Source organism: Lipophrys pholis, assembly GCF_963383615.2.
Source record: "Lipophrys pholis genome assembly, chromosome: 8".
Classification (NCBI taxonomy): Eukaryota; Metazoa; Chordata; class Actinopteri; order Blenniiformes; family Blenniidae; genus Lipophrys; species Lipophrys pholis.
In genome coordinates, this window is record NC_137630.1 from 22,497,413 (window position 1) to 22,519,622 (window position 22,210).

General features: G+C 40.0%; 1 protein-coding gene across 2 annotated transcripts; it reads right to left on the bottom strand.

Annotated features, from left to right (window-relative positions):
• Nucleotides 1-63: 63 nt before the first annotated feature.
• samd10a (sterile alpha motif domain containing 10a) lies at nucleotides 64-11,702 on the bottom strand. Of its 2 annotated transcripts, XM_080468767.1 has the most exons (6): nucleotides 11,005-11,346; nucleotides 9,084-9,265; nucleotides 2,191-2,359; nucleotides 1,962-2,102; nucleotides 1,018-1,071; nucleotides 83-413 (listed from the first exon to the last, which is right to left on the bottom strand). In XM_080468767.1, exons 1-5 carry the CDS (start codon nucleotides 11,015-11,017, stop codon nucleotides 1,031-1,033), a joined length of 546 nt encoding a protein of 181 aa, XP_080324893.1. In that variant the 5' UTR covers nucleotides 11,018-11,346; the 3' UTR covers nucleotides 83-413; nucleotides 1,018-1,030. The 2 variants fall into 2 exon arrangements, with proteins under 2 accessions (XP_080324894.1, XP_080324893.1); XM_080468768.1 differs by lacking the exon at nucleotides 1,018-1,071 and having other exon boundaries at nucleotides 64-413; nucleotides 11,005-11,702.
• Nucleotides 11,703-22,210: the final 10,508 nt, after the last annotated feature.

The following is a 22,210-nucleotide window of genomic DNA, read 5'->3' on the forward strand; positions in this document are numbered from 1 at the left end:
GATTGTGGGTAATGTAGTTCATCAATTCAATGACGCCCCCAGTGTGGCAAAAACACCAAAACTCGTCATCTTTTTCTTTATTAACGTTTTATTTACACCTAAAAAAAAATCTTCACAGAGAGGACAGGGTATGTTATTACAATAACAATTAATTACAGAACATATAAATTGACAAAACAGATTGTCAAGATGCTTTTTCCATCACAGTCGGTCTGTAAAGACGAAGTCTGTTGATCGTGCAGAGAGAGAGAATAAAGAGCTGCCAGCTTCCAGTCAACAACTTTATTCTGGACATCACGGCTCGCTGGATGACTTTGTCTCAATGATCACATTTCAGTCTTTTGCTGATATTTTATATGAAGATCCCACACAAGAGTCCACTTCTTCCAGCTATGAGATCTTCCCAAAGGAGCCTGCAAAAAGACAGGAAAACAAATACCTTTTTTCAGAGCTGCAAAAAGGGAAAAATAATGGCAAGAGAAAAGTGTGGAGAAGGTTTGGAGCAGGGGTGGAAGCAGTGAGATGGTTGGGTATGCATGATTTCAACCGTGACGAGTATTCGTTTATTATTTACATATTTAGTGTTTAGTTGGGTTCTGTTGTTCTCTATCATTGTAAGAGCGCTTTGAGATGTTTGTTGATGTGATTTAGCGCTTTACAAATAAAATTGAATTGAATTGAATTGAATTTATTGATGTAACAGAAGACAGATGCAGTAGGATGAATTTCATATTCTATCAGGAAATACGGTCTCCCGATTCAGTCAATTTCAGAAAACTTGATGGGAAGGCGCTTCCCAGTACAAATGAACAATGACCCAAAACATACCACAAAAGCAACCCAGGAGTTTTTAAAGGCAAAGAGGGTGAATATTCTTCATTAGCCATGTTAATCACCAGATGTCAACCCGATGGAGCATGTTGTTCCCTTGTTGAAGGTAAAACTGAAGCAGAAAGCACCACAAAGAAGGAAAGGATTGATGGTGTCCATGGATTTCTAACTTCAAGCATACATTACCTGCAAAGCAATCTCAGCCAAGTATTAAAATAGTCATTCGTGGTGAATTGTCTGCTGAAATATGGAGACTTTGCATAAAAATGGTTGCAATTCCAACATGTTTTGTCGGATAGTTTTGTTCGTCTCCATATATTGACCCTGAAGGTCTGCATTTCATTTCCATCTCATTTGGAATCCCATGAGGTCTGCTGTCTTACATTGTGTTTTTATTAGAGGTCTGTTCGGAACAGACTCCTCTCACGACACACAATTATAAAGTCTGGGACTTTTTGTGAGGAATTTGTATGTTCTGTCCTCTGTGTGCCTTTCTTTTCTCTGGCTATTCTTGTTAAATTGTTCGTGGGTGTGGATGTGAGAGTTTGTCTCTCTCTCTGTTTTCTTTGTGATGAACTGATGACCCCACCAGGCGGTACCTGTCTTCTCCCTATTGTTGAATTTCTTTTGCACGCTTCCAAAACCAACGAAATGAGAATTTTTTGATGCAGTTATTCAGAACATATCTTGCAAAATATTCATGCCCATTTTTTGAAGCAGACCAATGAGGAGAATCAAAACATTTGAAGCTTTTTTTTTTGTAATTTACCAGGTGTACTGAAACAATGAAAATGACCTCACAATCGTTGATAGCTTTTGCCACAAAACAAGTTACTGTGCAGAACTGAGGCATCACTTTTGTGTGTCTGTACTTTAACAATATTAATGCTTCTCATTGGTCTCTTTCTGTAAAATGATGTTATCACATGGAAATGTCACACCGTATTGCAAATTGTTGTTTCATTTCCCACTGTATCGTATCATAAGGTCCAAATCGATTAAACTTTATTTTAAATTACACTTGTAGGAACTGTGACAATATATTCTAACAACAAACAAAAATGTTGATTTAACTCTGTTAACAAATCAAATTTCCTCCTCAGAAATGAGAGGTTGAGGTCAGGATTCACCTCTGCTCAGCAGCTGCAGGTTGCGTCCCTCCTCCTGCACCTGCAGCTGCAGAACCTGCTGCAGCAGCTCCTGTCGAAGCGTTTCTTGCACTAAACCCATCCTCTCCAGCTTCTCTCCGTTAAGACGCAGCAGCGCGCGGCCTGAGAGGTTGAAGCAGAGGAGCGTTTATTCCTTCACACCACCGTCGTGACATTTTATACACGAGTCTCTTATTTTTAGCTCCGTCACCTGTGATGGCGTGGTGGGAGAACGCCTCCACATAGGTCAGGTAGTTGTGTGGACAGTGTTTCTTCAGCCATTTACAGACGTCTTGCTGCGACCAGAGGACGACGGGACGGATCAGGCTGGGCTGAGTCGGGCTCGTGTGATAAATCCCATAATTGTCACTTGAGCGATACTGTTGATTAACACAGAAGAAGATAGGATTAATACTGAGAGGATGGATATATTGAAGCAGACATGGACTACTGGCACATGTGGGTCTCGTACCTGTATTATGTAGCCCGCGGGCCCATTTACAGATTAATAAGACTTTTATTTTGGAACTAATTTAAATTACTTTATTGATTCGGTTTAGTTTTTCAAGGTAGAAATATCACATATACACAGTGATTAAAATGAAGACACATAATCAGCCCTTTCTATTCAATTAGCTGCTGTAATTCACAAAACTCTCACTGGCAGACGTTTGAATATGTAGTTTTGTACCAGACTTTTTTCTTGAGTTGGAAGGGTGAACTTCTAAAAACAGCTTGTTAAAAAAACAACAAGACTTCTGCAGGTGGCAAATACTTTTAACCAGTGTCTTTACCTATAAAGAGATGCAAAGTTGATATCAGCAAACAAGCCTGCCAATAGATCTTTTTTTCATACTCCTGTTCAGATTTGAGAGATTTCACTTCAAGTTTTACTCTACATTAGAGAAAGTGATTAAACTGAGTACCACCGAAAACAGCACATTTGTTCTGTGGAGTCAAAGACGTTAACATGGTCACCAATGAGACACTTATGCTCAGTCCTGAATCACAAATTCCTCCTGAAGTGTATTAATGATATTGGATAGAGATTTAGAGTTGGATTAAGGAGAATAATACAGGAACACAACTTTGAGTTTAAATACAAGCGTATTTAGCATTTTGAGAAGTAAGTTGATATTTTGAGGGTCCGATTTCACACAATTTTAAATTCAAACAATTTTAAAGTTATTTTTGTACCTTTGATTCTCAGAGACCCTCGGTGTGAAGCGGCACATTAATTAATCTCTGAGAAGCTTATCCGAATCTGGTTACGGAGATGTCAATTTATTTTCCACAAATAGAAAGGAGGCACATTTTTGGATCATTTAAAATTATAAGGCTTCCGTTAAATAAACTTTCAGTATCAGTTAATTAACTTGACGCTCAACCAAGTGTGTACCGTACTTTCTTGTGACTCAAAACACAGATTAAAAAGGAGATTTAAATTGCATTCCAACAAAGTGTGACCAGTTCATTGAGCATGCAAACTCCACAAAGGTCAATCAACCAGTATGTTCAGCCGACAAAACTCAGCCGCTGCCCCACCGTGTCACCCAATGTTGAAAACAAAATGACTGAGCTGTTTCAAGAATTCAGTTAAAATTCTCTGAATGAAAGTGAACTGTTGACTTTTACTAAACGTTGACTTACATTTGTTGTGAAGCGTATAACTTAACAAATATGGTCACTTTATCACATTAAATAAGACAACGAAAACCTAATAGCACTGAAATATTGGTATACTCGTTGCCCTTTTCAGTGATATTCAATAAATAATAATTAGTAGTTGGATTGAAAAAGACATTTCTTGGTCTTTCTAACATCAATTTTGTAATGCAGAAAATGTAAGCCTCTTTTTATGTCGTTCTAATAGTAATAACACTAATGACTTGGAAATACATTCCAGATGGCATCAGTGAGCTCAAACACCACTGAAGTAACCAAGTTACTACGGTACTCTGTTTAAAGTTGTGTTACTCTCTCATATCTGCCACTGAGTCATCAGACATCCTAACGCTACACGACGGATGAGGCCTGATTAATGAAGCATCCGTGAGGACGGACACTTTGCTTCACTTACTCACACAGCAGGTGTACACAGGTACTCCAACTACCTGAGACAAACCCGCTGAAGAAGTCCTCTACAAGAGCGAGACGGCGCTGATTAAAGCACACAGGGACGATCAGGACCAGATGTGCATGCAGATGAAACGCTCGGCGTGCATGCGAGCGTCGGAGCTGTTTGGACGACCGGCGAAACACGCCGCCGCCGCGGCAGCAGCGTCAACAAAGCAACTCCTGAACCGCGTGATCGTATGATCCGGCTCTTTAATCTTATAGATGTGCAGGATGTAAAACTGTGGCGGAAACTGTGAGGAGCAATCAGACTCAGGCTTTGATCAGCCAATCAGTTTTAAAAATTTAGCAGGCTCAGCGTTTCTCCAACTCAAGACCGTCTTCGCTGCAAGATGAGAAAAGGCTTTAGGAGTCACTGGAGGTCTGCTTAACATGCTCAAGTGCACTAATGATCTCTCTGATACAGTGGCATGTTACATTTTAATCCAAATTAAAATAAGTGTGTTAGAAAATTGACATCAAAAATTATGTACACTGACTTTATAACAAAGTAAAAGTAATCCTCACCCAAGAAAGATGTGAAGATGCAAAAAGTACGCTTATTTCTGACTTCATTAAACAAACATCAACTATTAATGACGTTCTCTGGAAAAGACGCTCAAATGGGCCTAATATCGGTCGTCTCTATAGCCAATCAGACTCATGGTCACGGGGCTGTGGTCAGCAGGGTTCCTTTTCTGAATCTGCAGCTCTACAGGGATTTTCTGTCAGGACTTTGCATGTTCTCCCTGCCTGCGTGGGTTTTCTCTTGATGCTTTCAGAACCTCCGCAGATCCAGAAAGTTGAATTTTTAAGACTCTAAACCACTGATCCTCAAACTATGGTTCAACTCTTTTGGGACCTGATATAATCGTGAGAATCTCTAACATGATTGAAACAGTACAAAACTATATAAAACGTAAAATCCACATTTCGGTTAAGTATTATCTTTCCTTCACGTTCGTCTCAATATCAGCCTGCGATGTCCAGTTAATACATTTCAGACATGATCAGCGACATGTTGAACTGTGAGTTAAACAGTGTTACTGTGGCTGGCAAAAAAATCACCCAGAAATAATCCCCATATTAGGACTAAATATGTCTCCTTTGTGAAATGCTCACCGCTAATCGGGTAAATTATACTAGTGAAGTTTTGGGAGGCTTTTCTGCACGAAGGTTGCATGATCTCCCTGTGTGTGCTTTGATTTAACCTGCCTTCATCTACAGTCTATAGCTGGTGATGAGGAGAAAATAACAAGATGGATGAAAATATTTAAAATTCCATGCAGGATGACACAAACTACTCAATTGGGGTGGTTGAAATGAGGCAAACTGTAGTAGAAAGGTTACGCAAAAGCTCTGAAGATATATTTTTCAGACACATGTGGTTGTCTGGCCTCCCAGAAAGCAGATCAGCCGACTCTGCATCAACATCACATGTCATAACAGGAGAACTGTGGTATTTGTAGCCACTGAGATTCTGGTGGAGATAAATATGATTTCAATCCCTTCATAAAATATGCATTGCTGTCTTTTCCACTCCTTTAAGCCCTTCAGCAATATCTTCATACCTCTCAGCCGGATAAAATGAGTTTAGGATGCAGTTCACAAGTGAGAAAGACGAACTCACATATGTGTTGAATGAAAGCAAAGTCACACGTACGCTACCGTGGAACACTCCTGGTTTAAATCCAACGGCTGATACGACCTTTCTGTCTAGAGTTTGCACATTCTTCCTCTTGTTTTATGATTAAAATACATGTTTGTTTGTTTTTTAATCTTATACAGAGACATGTTGTGTGCCTGATGATGTGTCGCTCTGTGTTGGACTGGTGATCTGTCCTGGATGTACCCTGCCTCTCATCCACTGTTGGTTGTGAAAGCCTCTAAATCTCCTGGTTATTATTGTCTGGATAAAAGCAGGTATAGTGTATAAGGACGGACGGACGGGTGGATGGGTGGATGTCTGTGGTGCTGCAGTGGTTACTGTTTGTATCAGTGGTTTCAGCACTGCGGAGGCTTTTTTCCCAGAGAACACGTCAGAAATGATCAGCATTGTTTTCTTGTTGCGGCACAACATGCAGTTAATGAGCGTCTAAATAATGAGGACAGAAATATCATTCAGAGTCAAAAGTTTGAATATAGAATTTCTCAGCCTTGACTTTTAAATTTCCTTTCCTTTGTTTTCACTTGCATTGCTTCAGTGTTTCCCACTGCACATCCTCTCTTTTGTAACACTTCACTGGAGATTTAAGCTCCTGCAGAGATAAACGTATTCTGAATTATCATAAAAGTAACTAATCCTTAACATAAAATAGTGATTGGTTGATAAGAAGAAAATCAAGTCACGAAAAGTGAAAAGTGTCCGTCCCAAAATCCCAAATGACATCAATTATATTGCAATCGTACACATTTTATGGAAAGAAAATATGACTCTTTAGGCTTCTTATTAATCATTTTGTTTAAAAAAGCAGGCAGTCATATAGCAGTTAAAATGTGTGTTTGTTTTTTTTACAGTCTAGGTGTGATGTAGTTGGAAAACAGAAAAGTTAGAGAGAAACAGGAGTTTTCAAAGCTTGTTTAGAGGATCACTCTTAAACCCAAACAGTGCACTGTGACTGAGAAGAGACTGGTGCTCAGAGAAAAACTGATTACAATATGTGAAAACAAACCCCAAAAAAAGTGAATACAACTAAGTGAGTGTGGAGAAGCTGAACTGTGAAAGAAGTGAAAATACTCCATACGTTTCACACCTCAGCACAAATGCGCCCAACTGATTAAGTTCACGTTTCTCCATAAACCAAAACCATCCGGCAGCCACACAAAGTGCATCCAAGAGGATTGAAGCAAACAAACAATGCTTTGTATACAACTCTGTTATCAGCCCAGCCCAGTTATGTGTTTGCAGCTTTAGCTTTAGCTCATAACAGCCTTTTAAAGAGCCTTTTATGGGGTGAAGACAAAGGCTCCGGCTCTCTGACTTGTAACCGAGGGTTTTAAATGAGGCCAGTTTGCAGCATAAATGGAGACAATGCTGTATCAGATAATGAGGAAATTTAATTTAAGCTGGAAGCAGATATGACCATGTTTCACATAAAAAAAAAAAAAAGGGTCTTTAAATAAAAGCTTGCTGCTTATTATCCTTCAACCGGAATCGCAGGATAGATGCTATCAGCAGCATTCAATATCAAACTCAAGACTCAGACTCTGTGGTGATGCAGAACGGCACCGCTAGAGTTGTAGAGGACTCGTGCTATTTAAAGCCGAGCTAAAAGGCTGTTAGAGCCCAGCGACCCGCCGGGAAGAGAGGCTTCCATTCTCTGCTAACAAAGTGCCCATTTGCAACAATGGATGGTGACCGGTTGCATTTGCCAGACGATGATGCTTTTCTTTTGAGACTTTCCTGCACAAAAATCTGATAGAGGAGTTGGTGAGCGCCAGCGAGGGTCATCTATGTGCATTCATAAATCATTAAGAAAGGAGGAAACAGCCTTCAAAGTCTTGTTGAGTAAGCATGACAACTATTTGCATAACTTTTATAAAATAATAGTGTGGAACAGATAATATACAGTTTCAAATACATTTATTTTAGCATTGTAAATGATGTCTGAGTAAACATGAGTAAGTGGTGTGCCTTAGTCTCAATCAGTAATCAAATAGTATCTTTAATATATTCAATATATGGTGATGTTTTGATTGAAAGTTTTTTTTAATATTGTTTTATGTTTAAACACAAGCATGAATGATCTGTATTCTTATGTGTCTTTTACTGGGTTGTTGTTGTTGTTCTTCTTCTTGAAAAACAGCTCATTCATCCAACTGCAAAACACAAGATGACTCTGGATAAAAAATGCCAATCGAGGATGACAGGGAGGATGAAGATGCAGAACACTGTTTAACACTTCTTGTCGGCAGGTAATTAATACGACACCGCAAATTATTAGTTGTTTTAAGTCAAACAAGTATCTTTTTCTTAATCTAGCGCCTATGTTTGAAGGATTCATGAACATGTTCTCATATTACTGCTTGTCACTGCCAGTCCACAGGAAGTGTTCCTGACATGTCTTGTAGGTGTGTGTGAAAAAGACCAATTTCCATCATTTTCAACTGTACTGTTTATAATGACTGGCTGGAATTGACTTTGGGAATAACCAAAGTGCAACATTCAACTATACAATTCAGACAAACACAAACGTTACATCAGGTCTGAAGTGGTTTAATGAGGCCTTTAACTGACAGTATCAGAGCCATACAAAACAATGGTTAAGAAGATTTTTTTTCCCACTTTCTCAAATACATTTACAGCTTTATAACTATCAAGTTTATATTTTGCTCTAAAAGATGAAATCTAATTCATGTGTGCAGTGATTTCTGCCGGCAGTGTTAACATTTCATGTTTTTTTCAACAAGTGCTGTTTCAAATGAAGGATGGAGGCCGACTACCTTGATCCTTCTCATAGGTCCTTTTCTGTTTACACTGAGTAATACTGTGACCTCGGCATAGTCTTTGTGTGTGTGTGTGTGTGTGTGTGTGTGTGTGTGTGTGTGTGTGTGTGTGTGTGTGTGTGTGTGTGTGTGTGTGTGTGTGTGTGTGTGTGTGTGTGTGTGTGTGTGTGTGTGTGTGTGTGTGTGTGTGTGTGTGTGTGTGTGTGTGTGTGTGTGTGTGTGTGTGTGTGTGTCTGGAGTAATTTAGCAGCAGAGTTTGTGCTTGTTCGAATCTCATTGAAATGACGACTGCATCTTTAGTGCCGGTGCACTCAGTAACAAGTTTAAAACACTGAGGAATACAGCGGCTATCTTCCTATTTCTGAAGAAATAACCTCACACTTCAGTGCGGTGTCACATTTTGTCAAACACCATCAGCTTAATGAGGCTCAGAGAACCACATCGCCTTGATCTTCAAGAATGAAGAAGACCCCTAGGGTCTCGTCGCACCACCAGCCAGGTGTGTGCTGCTGGACGTGTTGAGGTTGTGTCGGTGTTCGGTACCTGCAGGGCCTCTGTGCCCGGCTGCTGCAGCAGCTTCACTGTTCTGCCTCCTGCAGTTTTCTGCCCGCGCCCGTCGTGCCAGGTTAGATTCCCACCTGTCCGTCGACTCAGCTGGTGTTTGAAGTCCTCAGGCAGAGCCCGGTACTCCACAGCCGGCCTGCAGAAACTGAAGCTTGACGCAGCTGAAAAGATGAAGGAAGGAGGTATAATGATTAGCCAGTCAGAGCTGCTGACAAGGTTAAAAAAAAAAAAAAAAAAAAAAAAAAAAGAAACAGGGTGAGACCTGCCTGCACTGCCTTCACTCTGCGTGACTTGAAAACAAAAAGCAAAGTTTAACCCTTTTGGACACCTTGTCATTTGAGGGTGAGCTCATTTTGAAACACAAGCTTGGACTTGCTCTGCTGACACTGAACACATATGATGTAACGCTCAGTTATCTGAGTCTGGACAAGCTGGTGGGTAAGCCCCCGAAGTCAGCGTTCAGGTACCACAATTACTTTTGTGAAAAGCTTGTCGGCGATTGTCAGAGCTTCGAGACAAGCCACTTTCTCATCATTACGAGGAGGCCTGCAGGCAGACATCCAGGCCCACTCAACAGCAGGTGGCTTCCCAACATTCAGTAATTAAAGAGAGTGTGGAACTACAGTAAACATGCTGTTACTGGCACAGATTCTGGCAGAAAGCCACCGGTCATTATGGATTCATGTGCCAGATTGGGAGGATTTTCTTACTGCGTTTGAAGATATGCGTGCAGCTGTGTGTGTGTGTGTGTGTGTGTGTGTGTGTGTGTGTGTGTGTGTGTGTGTGTGTGTGTGTGTGTGTGTGTGTGTGTGTTAATGTGTATTCTCGCCGTCCTGAGTTGACTAAGACAATTTGAAAAGAGGACAGAACAGGAGAGACTGTCAGAGGGAGGGAGGGTTTTGAGGAGATGAAAGAGCGTGTTCGCTTTTCTTCCGTTGTCTCTCCGTTTGTCATTCAACGTCTCCCCACTGAGAGCCGAGTTGAACCGAGTCCTGCAATCATCAAGGCAAACCAGCAGCTTCAGGTTATTATGAAGAAAACTTGCTGTGCGATTTCTTTTATTTCTTTGAGATTTTACTCCCAAACCGTGTGCATGTGAATGTTTTCTTGCCGTGTTACTGATTCAGGCAGCTGCTGTAAAAACAAATGTGCCCTTTTCATGGATTTAATATGCATGATTAAGACCACTTGTCTGAGTCTTTTTGCTTTTCATTGCCTCTGGGTTTTTTTCTTTTTCCATCAATGGGAAGAAAATGTTCTCATTAACTAACACACATATAAACTGCCGGATGGGAAAACACTTTCATTAGAAGAAGGAAAATTACTAAACAAACTGTGAGGAATCCAGCCTTGCCTGGGTGCCGGGTATTTAAAGTTTCAGATTAAAGCATCTTTAATGATGTTTTTAAAAATTCGGACTTTGGCACCAGGAGCAACATATTAGTCTCTCTCTTTCTTGCACATCTGAACTTTAAAGGCAAACTTTAAGATTTCAGAGCACTATGACGTGACTAGTGTGTGTGTGTGTTTTTCCCTGTGAGCTGTCCTCTTCAGCACCATGTCTGTGTCCATCACCAGACCACCCTGCGTCCTTTGTGTCCCTCAAAAACACATTTCTATGTTACTCTGTGTCCATGCAGCACTGAGTGTACAGTTATCCCGTCAAACTATAGCATATTACTCTGTAATTTAACAAAAGAGTCTGAATTACAGCTGTTAAGTGATGTTTTTAACCTCCTACAATCTGTTCTTTATTACCCTGAAAGGGACATTTTGCTCGCAGCTGCGACCACTTTACACGCCAAACTGGCTTTGCAACTGTGGACTTCAAATAACAAACTCGTGTTTTGAAAAGAAAAGAAAAGAAAAGAAACCACGTTTCATACGGAAAGCGTCCTACCGTCCACAGCCATGATGTTTACGTGTTGGAGTGGATCTAGTGAAGGGCTCCCATCGTCTTCGGTGAGCCGCGCGCAGGCTGTGCGTCCTGCGTCTTCCTCAGCGCGCCGTCAAAAGTTTCACTGCGGTCTGGCGGCACGAGAGCCGCTCCTCGTCCTCCTCATGTGCGGAATAAAACTCCCCCAAAAAAAGCAAAAAAAAAAAAAAAAAAAGCAACAAAACAAGCGCTTTATATCCGGTGCTGTGCGTCTGAGGTCTGAGGTAGTTGGAGACAGAGAGGAATGTCTCCGAGCAGCCGACTGACCGGTTCTGCTGGTTCGTGCATGGCGCGTCCGCGCGTCACGGCGCGGCGCGGCGCGGGCGCGCGCAGCCACATTTGTGTGTGGTTTTTATGTGTCGTGAGAATCAGACGCGCGTCTTTTTCTCAAGAGCATGCATGAGCGCAGTGAGCTCAAAGTGCAGCCCCGGGCCCTGTAATTAACGCAGCCAGTGGAGAAGACTCAAGAAAAAAAAAAGAAAAGAAAAAGAAACAGCCGGATGAAAAGGCTTCTCTTCACTGCAGCATCCACCATGAGGATTTCCCCTCTGCTTCTTATTTAAAGAAAGGGAGCTCTGTGCCCTCCCTTGTGATGGACCCTTTATATGTGGGGTTTGTGCAGAGAAGCACTGTCCCTGCTCCCATCTGCCCTTTACACTCACTTTGCTCATCAGCTGGACTAACAAGAGCAGGCGGATGAGATGACCTATGACCCCCTATTCATTAGACAGGAGCTCTGAACATACCAATAAGCCAATCTATAAAATTACATCCTGTTCTTTCCCCTTAAATTGTTCATCCAATTGGTTTTCCACCCGCATGAAACGAAGAAAAAAATGTAGTTCATATTTCAGGAGTGCATAAAGAATGGTGGAGAAAAGGCAAAAAATGGGGCAGGGCAATTCCTATCGATTCATTTTAATCACTCATCCCCTCTTTAATACACATGACCTATTTCACTGGCCTCTATTTAAATGAACATTTTTGAGAATGCTTTTACTCATCTCATGCAAAGGTTAATAGCCAAGTTAAACTGAGAAAACCATTATTACCCACAAACACAAAATCATTTTTAATTAAACGTGCATGAAAAGCACCACTGAAAACAATCAAAATGACTAAGAACACAACCTGTAACAGAAAGTAAAATCTGTACACTTAAAAGCTTATATTTCACCAGTCTGCAGCACCAAAAACCCTATTCACAGCCATATTTTCATTGGTTGCCTTGACAGCGCTTGGAACAAAGGAGTTCTTATAAATAGCACAATACATTGATCCTCAGACAGATTCTTTCCAGGTCAGAGGATGAAACACGGTCTGTGTGGACGACATCAAAATCAAGAGTCAGAAGAAATGCCACGTCCACTGCAGGAGTGGAAAAAAATTTGTTTTGAAAACATAAAAGCACAATAAAAAAGACACGGAACATCGTTATGCAAACATATAAAACAGTGACATTTCGTGACGCCTTGTTAATAATGTTGATTGTCCTTGTTGAAGATTCTCTCTAACAACAGCCTGAAGGGAGGAGTTGAAATTAATTGAGGAGCAGATGTGAAAGGTAATTTAAAAGATCATCATCATAAAATTCATAACAGCATAAAAACAAAAAGTGAGTTACTTTAAAACATAAAAAAGCATCTTAGTATAATATATAGTCCAATAAAGTCACTTTGATAATCATGCATGCATAAAATGTATTTTTCAGCATTCAGATTGAGGTTATGAGGTGACAGAGCAAATCTATATCTCATATAAATCTAAATATGTTAAACACTCTTTCATATCCACTATTCAGCCTTTATGTTGTACAGATTTCAGAATGAAAAATGTAAAAAAAAAAAAATCATTATCCTTTGTCTTCCTCGCTGTGTCTCTTTGCCTTTAAGTACATCGCTGAGATGGAAACGAGAAATGCTGAAATAAAAAGGGCTTTATGGTCAGTTTGATGTTCCCCAATGAGAGAAAACATTGTTGGAAATAAGAGATCAGATACAGACTCACAGATAATAGAAGTAAAAGAAGAAGCAGGGTCAGGAGGAGGGTTTGTTCTTCATATACATGGACAGAAGCAGTTCCCCCATGATGATAAGCCATTTGAAGCTGAGGCCAACACAGTCTGGTTTTTCATTTTTTATAAGGTTAGAGGAGGAATAAACTTTCTTCAACTTTCCAGTAAAAGTACGCGGACATTTTGTAATTTCTTCCACTTGAATTCATTATCAGTGCTTTCCTTTTAAAGACCATTAAGCAAACATCAGTCACACACTGCTACATATGCAGATTTGGAACAAGAATACATTAAAAAAAAAAAAAAAAAAAGATGGTGTGTTTATTCATTCACCTCTATGAGCCTTACTGGAGATGTAAGAAGTTACAGAGGGAATTGTCCCTAAAGAGCGTGCGCTATAATACATTTACTGGATCTTATCCATATATTTATAAATATTTTATATCTTTTATATCTGGCTGCTCTGGTTTTGCAGCAATTTGGCTGGAATCAGCAAACGAGTGGCGAAAAACAAAAATATGACTCTGCAGTAGCTCGTGTTATCAAACTAAAATGAGTACATGGGATAGGGGGTTCTCTCTCTCTCTCTCTCTCTCTCTCTCTCTCTCTCTCTCTCTCTCTCTCTCAGTGCTGTGCAGTGTTGATGAAAGATTAGAAACAACAAGGTAGCTCAAAATAAATAAAGATTATGCTTCATGTATACAGTAGAACATCACATAAAGTCTGTACAGAAACAAATGATCTATTCATGACTTCTAGGTATTAAACAGTTGAATCACATATAAAATACTTGTGTTGTAAAGTTGCACAGCACGAAACTGGTATGATTAAGGAACTTTGAAGATTGTTATATAACATGTATGAAAAACTAAAATGATACTTAGAAGCTTCCTGACAGAAGAGCTGCACAGTGGTGAAGCGGTCAACACTCTCGCCCGGCAGCAATCAGGGGGCAGCTGTGGGTAAAGTCTGTCGTCTTTCAATCGAGAGGCTGCAGGTCAGGTTGATGTGTAAACTAACTGGTAGGATCGGTGGCATAAGATTTATTCATGATACTATAAATAAAACAAATAGATAGCAGCGATAAGACATTCTGAGATTTATCAGATCACCATGGATTCATGCCTGTAGTATCATGGTGGGGGTCATGGGCACTGGAACTTGACCCAGCTAAAACTGGGGGAAGTGAAGGGTACATCTGATCTGAACATTTATCTTCATCTCCCCCATCATATCTAGACTATTATTAAAAAAAAAAAAAAAAAAAGAGCCTGAAACAGTTTTGAAGTGCTCCACAAAGACAATATACTGTTATAATACAGGAAAAAACAACAACCTTGTCTTGACTTTTAAAATCTACATGGAGTTAAAATTCTGATCCTTGCAGATATAAAAAGAGTCAAAGTGAGGAGGATGCCACGAATAAAAAAATTGGGGGTAGATTTAGCAAATGAAGCAAATCACTTGTGATGACCTGTTTAAATAAATCAACTCAAATGTTCCACATTAAAAATTAGAAATCATGGAGGCTATGATTTTAGTACCAGATATAACCTGGATAACACAGTGGTTAATTCACAAGGCCAGACGTGTCCTTCTGGTGCAGTGGAAAAACAAGGTAAAAGTGTGAACAAAGCAGTTGCATTCAGAAACAAACAACAGCAGTAATTGCATTGCTTCACTTTTAGAAAATCTTTTTTGTTTTTATAACTCGGTAAAGCCTTTTTTGGACAGTGCAGGATTTAATTACTGCTCTGGGAGAGGCGGTAGTTTGCAGACGAGGTGAAGGTGAAATTCTCAGGGGAACTGTGAAGTGTTCTATTTGTAATGAAACAGTTGCTGACAGCAACAACGGTGAGGCAGTTTGTGCTAAATGATGCGATGCTCCGCCTGTCCTGATTTAACACCGAGTCTCCCCGGGTTCACTGGAACCAGAAGACACCAAGAAAGGATGTACGGAGGAGCTCCCTGCTGTTGTTGACATTGCATCATGAGGTTGATGATTATTTGAAATGATTGCGCATTCGACGACAACATGCACCAGACATCCTCACATAATCTATGCCCGAGTTTATCCACAATGATTTGCAGTAATTTTCCACAAGCAACTGCTGCCTTGTCCTGATTTCTCAACACAGCGGTCACACAGATGCAGTGTGAATTACCCAAGATACACTGCAGGCTGACCCAGCTGACTGGAGTAAGTTTGCTGGAGAGGGTGAGGGAGCGGTTTCTGCAAATGCTTGTGAGGAAAGGGATACTGCGGCACAGGGGCCTCTCTTAAACCTTAAGCCTGGACACATTTGGCTGCTTAGAGCTCCGCAAGATGAAAGGAAGGGCGTGAATTAATAGTTTCCTCAGGAGAGAACATGAAAGAGCCTCAAATATTAATAGTCCACATTCCATGGCTGCACTCAGCAGCTGGCTTTTGTTTGAATGTTTAACCAATTATCCGATTTTCATAGATTATTTTTTATGATTCATCAGAGGAAAAGAGAAAATATGTCTGTTACACATATGGGACTGTGACGCAGCTGCTACAAAACACTATTAATACCTTCTTACTTGCCGCCTGTTTTATTGCTGACAGGTGTGGTGAGACAAAGCAGCCAAAGCAGCTCTGGTGGCAGTTTGTTTGGTGCAGTGGACACTAGGGGGCAGTATTATTCTGTGGACTTGTCACACACTCCAGGCCTGCTGCTCTGTTGGTTTTTCAGGAACATGTACGACTGTTGCCCAAATTAAATCACTCGTCTTTGGTTTCTGTTCTGTTACACGTATTTGCATCAGGCACAAATGTGGAACATATAAAGAGGAAAGAGGAGCCGTTTGATTTTTGTTTCCACATAAGCATGAATAAATAAAGCAGAGACTGAGCACAGTGTCTTTGAGGTTGTTGTTTTGTTTTTTTGTTTTTTTTAATTTGTACGGGGTTTATTTTTTCTAACATATAACATCCATCCATCCATCAGATAATAACAGCAGCACAATTATTATGAAGTAATAGTATAAAGATGTGATCTTGTACATAAACATCTCAACCTCAAACATAATCAAAGAAAACAATTAGATTGAAACTTGAGCTGTAAGATGTATTTAATATAGAAAAGTTCTTTATGAAATGAAGAACGGGTCTGTAAATTAAAATTAGAGCTTTGAAATGACTTTCCTAGTTCAGTATCAATTGCAACAGCTGTGAACTGTTCATAGTCACTATACTGTATTGGCCTTGACGCTTTAAAAATACAGGTAAAGACAAGTAAATACAGATTAAGCCCAGAACAGCTAAACACCAGTGAATCAGGGACTGACCAGTTCACCTTTGAATGAAATACAGTGTGGTGAGTAAAACAATCCAAATTGCAGCTCAGAGTAGTATCTTTAAATTTTTTTAAATTTTCTTCTATCCAAGACATGAAGTATGTTGATGATTCTGGAGACGCTGTCAAAGGGAATTGGAGGATAACTATGGTTAGAGTGAGTTTATTTCATACAATTGGACCAGATTTTGGGGGTATATAATAAGACCACTATTAAGAAAATACTTGTTCACTTCTGTCAACGTATTCTTTTTCTTGCAATAAAACATCTAATCAGTAGTTTTTTCTGCCTGTCATCAATCGCAAAACTAAAAACTGCCACGCATCCAAACAGAGAAAAAGATGTCGGACTGTCTATGACGAGCAAAATAAACAGCAGGAAGGACCGAGGGGGGAAAAAAAGCAACAACCGAGGAACGCCAGCTTAGGGCAGAGGAATTCCCATAAGTATCTATAATATCATAATGTGTGTGAGAATTTGTGTTAATCTAAATGTTAAAACACTGGCATCCGCCAGGCAACAACAAACGTGTGCAGTGGCTGATGTGTGAAGTGTGCCATGGCCCCGATAATATACCAAAGAAAGTGCCTAGAAACTGATTGTAAAGAGATTGCAATGTTCTTTTTAGTCTTTAAAGAATAAATAAAGACGAAATAACGAGTCCAAAAAGTGCCTATATAGTGTCTATGAAGGTCCTATGAAAACTTATAAAGAATCGATAAAGTGCCTATAAAGAGTTTGTATGAAAGTATATAAAGAACTTCTAATGTGTCAATATAGAATCTACAAAGATCCTATAAATAGCTCATTAAAAAAAAGAAACACATGAAGTGCTTATAAATGGTCTATAAAGTGCATAGTCTATGAACATCACATAAAGGACCTATAAAATGCATATTAAAAGGCTAAAAGGCATTTACAACGAGTCTTTAAAGCACTTATAAATGGCTGATAAAATCCTTCTCAAGTGTTATAAAGAGTCTTTGAAGACCATATAAAGTGCTTACAAAGCACCAGTAAAATGTCAATGAAATGGCTATTGAGATCCTATAAAATGAAAATAGAATTCCTAAAAAGTCATTTTAAATTACCTATTGAAATGCATATAAAGTGTCTATAAACCACGTGTAAAGGACCTATAAAGTGACAATAAAATCCCTGTTAGGAGTCTATAAAATGCCTATAAAGAACCAATAAAGAGCCTGTAAAGAGCTAATCATTTTGCCATTATAGACCATTATAGGCTCTTAATTGGCACTTCATGAATTAAGCTTGTTCAAACTACCATTTTTCTTATCTAATTCCTTGTGAGCACTCTAGAATATATTTTCACAAATGCAAAAAAAAATAAATTAAAAAAGCAATATACAGTATATGTGTGCTCAGAAACCTGGATTAACTGAAACCTGGAGAACTTTTGAAGCGCACATAACTGTGGGTTTACCAGCAGAGGAAACAAGCTTCAGAACTCGTGAAGTGCTGTTTGTTCTTTAACATGCCTGTGAACACACAGGAGCGGATATAGGTCAGTCAAAAACAAACAATGCTGCAAATTACAGTCAACTTTTAAAGCCAGTTCTAGACTTGGATTGGCTCCTAAACTCGCAGTCACCCAGATAAATAAAAGCTCTCCGCACCAACATTTCAGCCTGTCAGGCCAGAGCCATTGATAAATTAGCATTCAGCTCTCAGAGATTTGGGTCAGATGTTCACAGTTGGGTTTTTATAAAGCTCACAATATCGGATTGGTTGTTTCCAGTCCCAGAAAAAAAAAAAAAAAAAACAATACAACTTTCCTGTTCTTTTGATCAGGATCCAAATCAAAGTTGAAATGATTTGCAAATACTTTAAGAGCCACTGCTGTTGATGAAGTGCTGCCAAAGTCTCACAGTCCAGTAACGGAACGACTTGAATAAACACATGAAGAGATTTGCAGGCCGGCTCAGAATGTGGAGAGCTGGTGTCAAAACTAAACAGAAACAAGGAAGAGACAAACAAAAATGAAGCCCTCCATATGTTGCTCAGACTCACACACGGTTGTTGACTTTGCCACCGGCATGCAGGCGGGCTGGGTCTCGCCCCCACGCCGCCGGAAAAGTCCACCAACAAACCCTAGTCTGACGTAAGCATCGTGACGGGCAGGTGAGTGGAGGATAAAACAGTTCGGACTGTATGACGCCATTCAAGGAAAACGCAGGGTGGAGCGGCCACAGCACGGCCAGAATAAAGCCGCGCTTGTTCCGCGGGGCCAGAGCTGCACAACGTGTGCCCTGCAACATGTTTCACAGGGTACAATGAAAGCTTGTTTACAATCGAGAGAGGGAAAGGGCCGAGGGATAATATATAGCCAACATACACACAATGTTGTGTATTCTCACTGATCCGGGTGTTTCCAGGTGAACGAGGGAGGAGCTGCGACAAACAGGGACTCAGGAAATGGACCTGCCTCTAAAGCAGGTCAATCAAGAGCTAAATAATGAGCTCAGTGTTGACCGTTTTTCAAACGTAAAGGTGTAAAATTTACACCGATTTATTCTTAAATACAGTAGAATTGTATCTGTAAGTGTGAGGTGGGAGGTAACGAAGTACTAATACTTCTTTGAATAGACTTTTTGTGTAGTCATTTAGCAGGCGTTAAAAATGTACTTCCCATACATTAAGAATGAGTATACATACTTTCTAAACTTTTTTTCGGACCTGGGTTGTTTAGTGTTGATTTGTTTTTCTTCCTTCCATAGATTTCATATGGTACGGATTAAAAAGAACTGTATTAAATGAGTAACTGATAACTGAACAAATAATAATGTGTCGTAAAAAATAAAAAAAAGGTGCCAGAATATGAAGGCGAAGAAAACATTGTGCCCAGAAAACATGATGTCAGCGACAGAGAGGAATTGTAATTACATGGCTGACATTGAAGCAGATAACATTGAGGACAGTGTTAATTTACAACTCATTCCAGGAACGTCACCTTTCACCTATTATGGAAAAAACGCTTAAATTATTCAGGGTCACACATGAACGGTAAACAGAAATTTAACGCACAGAAGGAGTTTTTACTGTTATACTTACTATTTCTACTATTAATTGAGCAACAAATTAGAATTTCTATCTTAACGGGTTCTTGATAATGAGTGATCGAGCTGAAATGGGGCTGCAGCCAAGTCCTGCTGGCACACAGTGAAGAGTGAAGTGAAGGGTAACGTCCGGGACGATCACTCACGGTCAGAGCAAAGTCAAGGTGGATGTGGCTCAGTTGGTAGAGCAGCTGCCCGTCACATGCCAAGGTTGGCGGTTTGATCACCCTCTCACTCTGTCCAAGTGTCCTTCAGCAAGACACTATTCCAATAAAGTAAAGTCATTGTTTTATTGTGGAGGAAGCCGGAGAACCCAGATGACACTAAAACGGACACAGAGGGAACCTGCAATCCCCCCGGCACTGAAAGCCTCTGGCTCGGATTTGAACTCGACCTTTCTTACTGTCTTCCAGTTGCACTCGCTGCAGTTGAAATGCTCACCACTACACCAAGAGGCCACCTCTCTGTCAAACTTTTAAAAAAAATTTTTTTTTTTACTTTTTAAGTAAGATTTAAAAGGATTATCCACATTGAAAGAGGAATGTTATCACTGTGACTTGCTCATATCATGCAGTGATAGGTGATAGATGGATGGATATCTCAATCCTCACCGGGATTCCCTCTGAAAGGTCACTCAATAAATCAGGAGAAGCAAGAAGAGAAACAAAAGCAAAAACAATATTTGCTGCAAATCTTTGCCTTCCAAAAAAGTCTGAATGCCCCCCTCTTAATGTAATTTCATTGAAACCAGCCTTTTTTTCCTACTTAAATGCCTCCTCACTGCTTTATGTTTAATTAAGGTCACAGTCGGCCTCGTGAGTCACATGATAACAAGAGAGTTTTTGTTACCTTGTAAATGAATTACATACCTATTCTGATGCTGCTTAGCATTCCTGAATGAGAAAGAAAAGGAGGGACAGATGAGTAAGAAAATTAAATGTACAAAGTTTTGAAGGTCAAAAGACTCGTTTAAAATTTTTTACTTTTATTTAAGACCTCCAATAACTTTTATATGTAGAAAAAAAAAAAGAACGTTTAGTTTGTCCTCCAGACTGTAGGTTTATTATTTCACTCCTCAAAAAGTTGGAAACTTGTGACAGTGAATGAATTTTGATGACTGCGTGCTACTGAAATGTGGCTCCATCTAAGTGGTGTTTAAGAGCAGAGTGTCCCAGCTGTGGCGGTGACCTTAATAAACCGCACAAAGACGCGTGTTGTGAATGAATGTGTGGGCTTTGTGGGGCGAGGCACTCGGGCATGGGTGTGTACTGTCACAGCCTCTAACACAGCCTATTTGTTTTTGTTTGTTCCCGTTCCTGGAGGTTTGCTGTTAGGTTTGGGGGCCTCGGGACTGTGTCGGTGGGCATGTGTGAAGTTAAAGAGCCCAAGATGTTTTACAGATTTCACTTCACAGACGGCCGGGTTGCCACATAACCTCTGCACAATGTCTGCATAGTTACACCAGCCTCAAGTACGTGCACATCATCTCCCATTGATAATTCACACTATATCAATGCGGTACAGCGATGTTGAAGATTTAAAGAATATATTTTGTATTAATGCATTTATGTTTCAGACATACCATGGGAAATCCTTTTCAGTTGTGCAGTGTAATCATGAACATTTACTTTAGTTTTGCAAATTGTGCAGCTTTAAATTTGTACCACACAGCACTAAAGAGGAAAATATTGTCCTATTTCCTTTTTTAAATGAGCATGATTACAGTTTCAGGTTTTATAATCATCGCTGACATATGTCATATGATGGACTACAGTGCCTGGCAGTTAATGAAGTGCTAATGAAGCCATGAAATCAACACGTTTGAGGAACCCCAGAGCGCAGATAAACTAGAATATAATTAGTAGCAGCCTAAAAAAGAGAACAACCTGAGTGGTTTGCACTGTTTCCTCAGAGCAACGAGAGTTGAGATTTCAAAATGCCATTACTTTACCAAACACACAGAGACATCCAAGGCCGATGCAGAGCAGCTTCTCATCGGCATCGTGTGACACACTGCTTTCTAATATGATACGACATGAAGCCAGCTTATGCCTTGACCCTCTCCACCTCCCCAGTCCTCGTTTCTCGTGTGGCCTTTTGGGAAGAGAAACTTTCTATTCATGATATGGATAGTCGTGCCCTTGACTGCATGAGGTGCAAGGGTATACGCGATGGATGGCTGGATTTAACATTGGTAATGGAGGGCTTTCAGTATGAGACATTTTCTAGATTTTACTCTCCCTTCAGGAGAATGTAGAATTCTGGTTTGCGATTTGCCTCGATGGGCTTGAATTATCTAGTCCAATAGTTCAATGATTACCATCATTTACTGCTTTACAAACAGTAAAATGACCTATTACATAGTTCACAGCATTCAAATATTGTAACTCAAAGTGTGACAGGCCTTAAGGCCTACTGGTGAGTTTGGCTCTAATTCAAACCCGTTAGAAGTGAAACTGAAGCTCCATTATTGCTATTATTTTTTGCACTACATTGTCTTCCTTGTAATAACCCCATCATGTCTTTACGTTCAGTGTGGATGACCTAACGCAGGGTACATTTCCTCAATGCTATAAATAACTACATCCCACAAGGCCTGATGTTGTGCTTACTGGAGGTGACGCTGTGTTTCCCTTCAGGTTTGCCGTGATGTCACTGTAGGAAAGCAGCACAGCTCAGACTGGATGTGAAATAAGAATTTGATTTATACTGGATGAGCATTAGAGAGCATCATAGGAATAACCCCAACTGTGAAGAT

Excerpts from the sequence above, each read along its gene's own strand:
- samd10a (XM_080468767.1), bottom strand. Across the intron at positions 2,103-2,190 it reads CTCCCACCACGCCATCACAG|GCCGCGCGCTGCTGCGTCTT; the intron begins GTGACGGAGCTA and ends TCAACCTCTCAG. Across the intron at positions 1,072-1,961 it reads CCTGCAGCTGCTGAGCAGAG|CAGACAATTCACCACGAATG; the intron begins GTGAATCCTGAC and ends TCCATATTTCAG.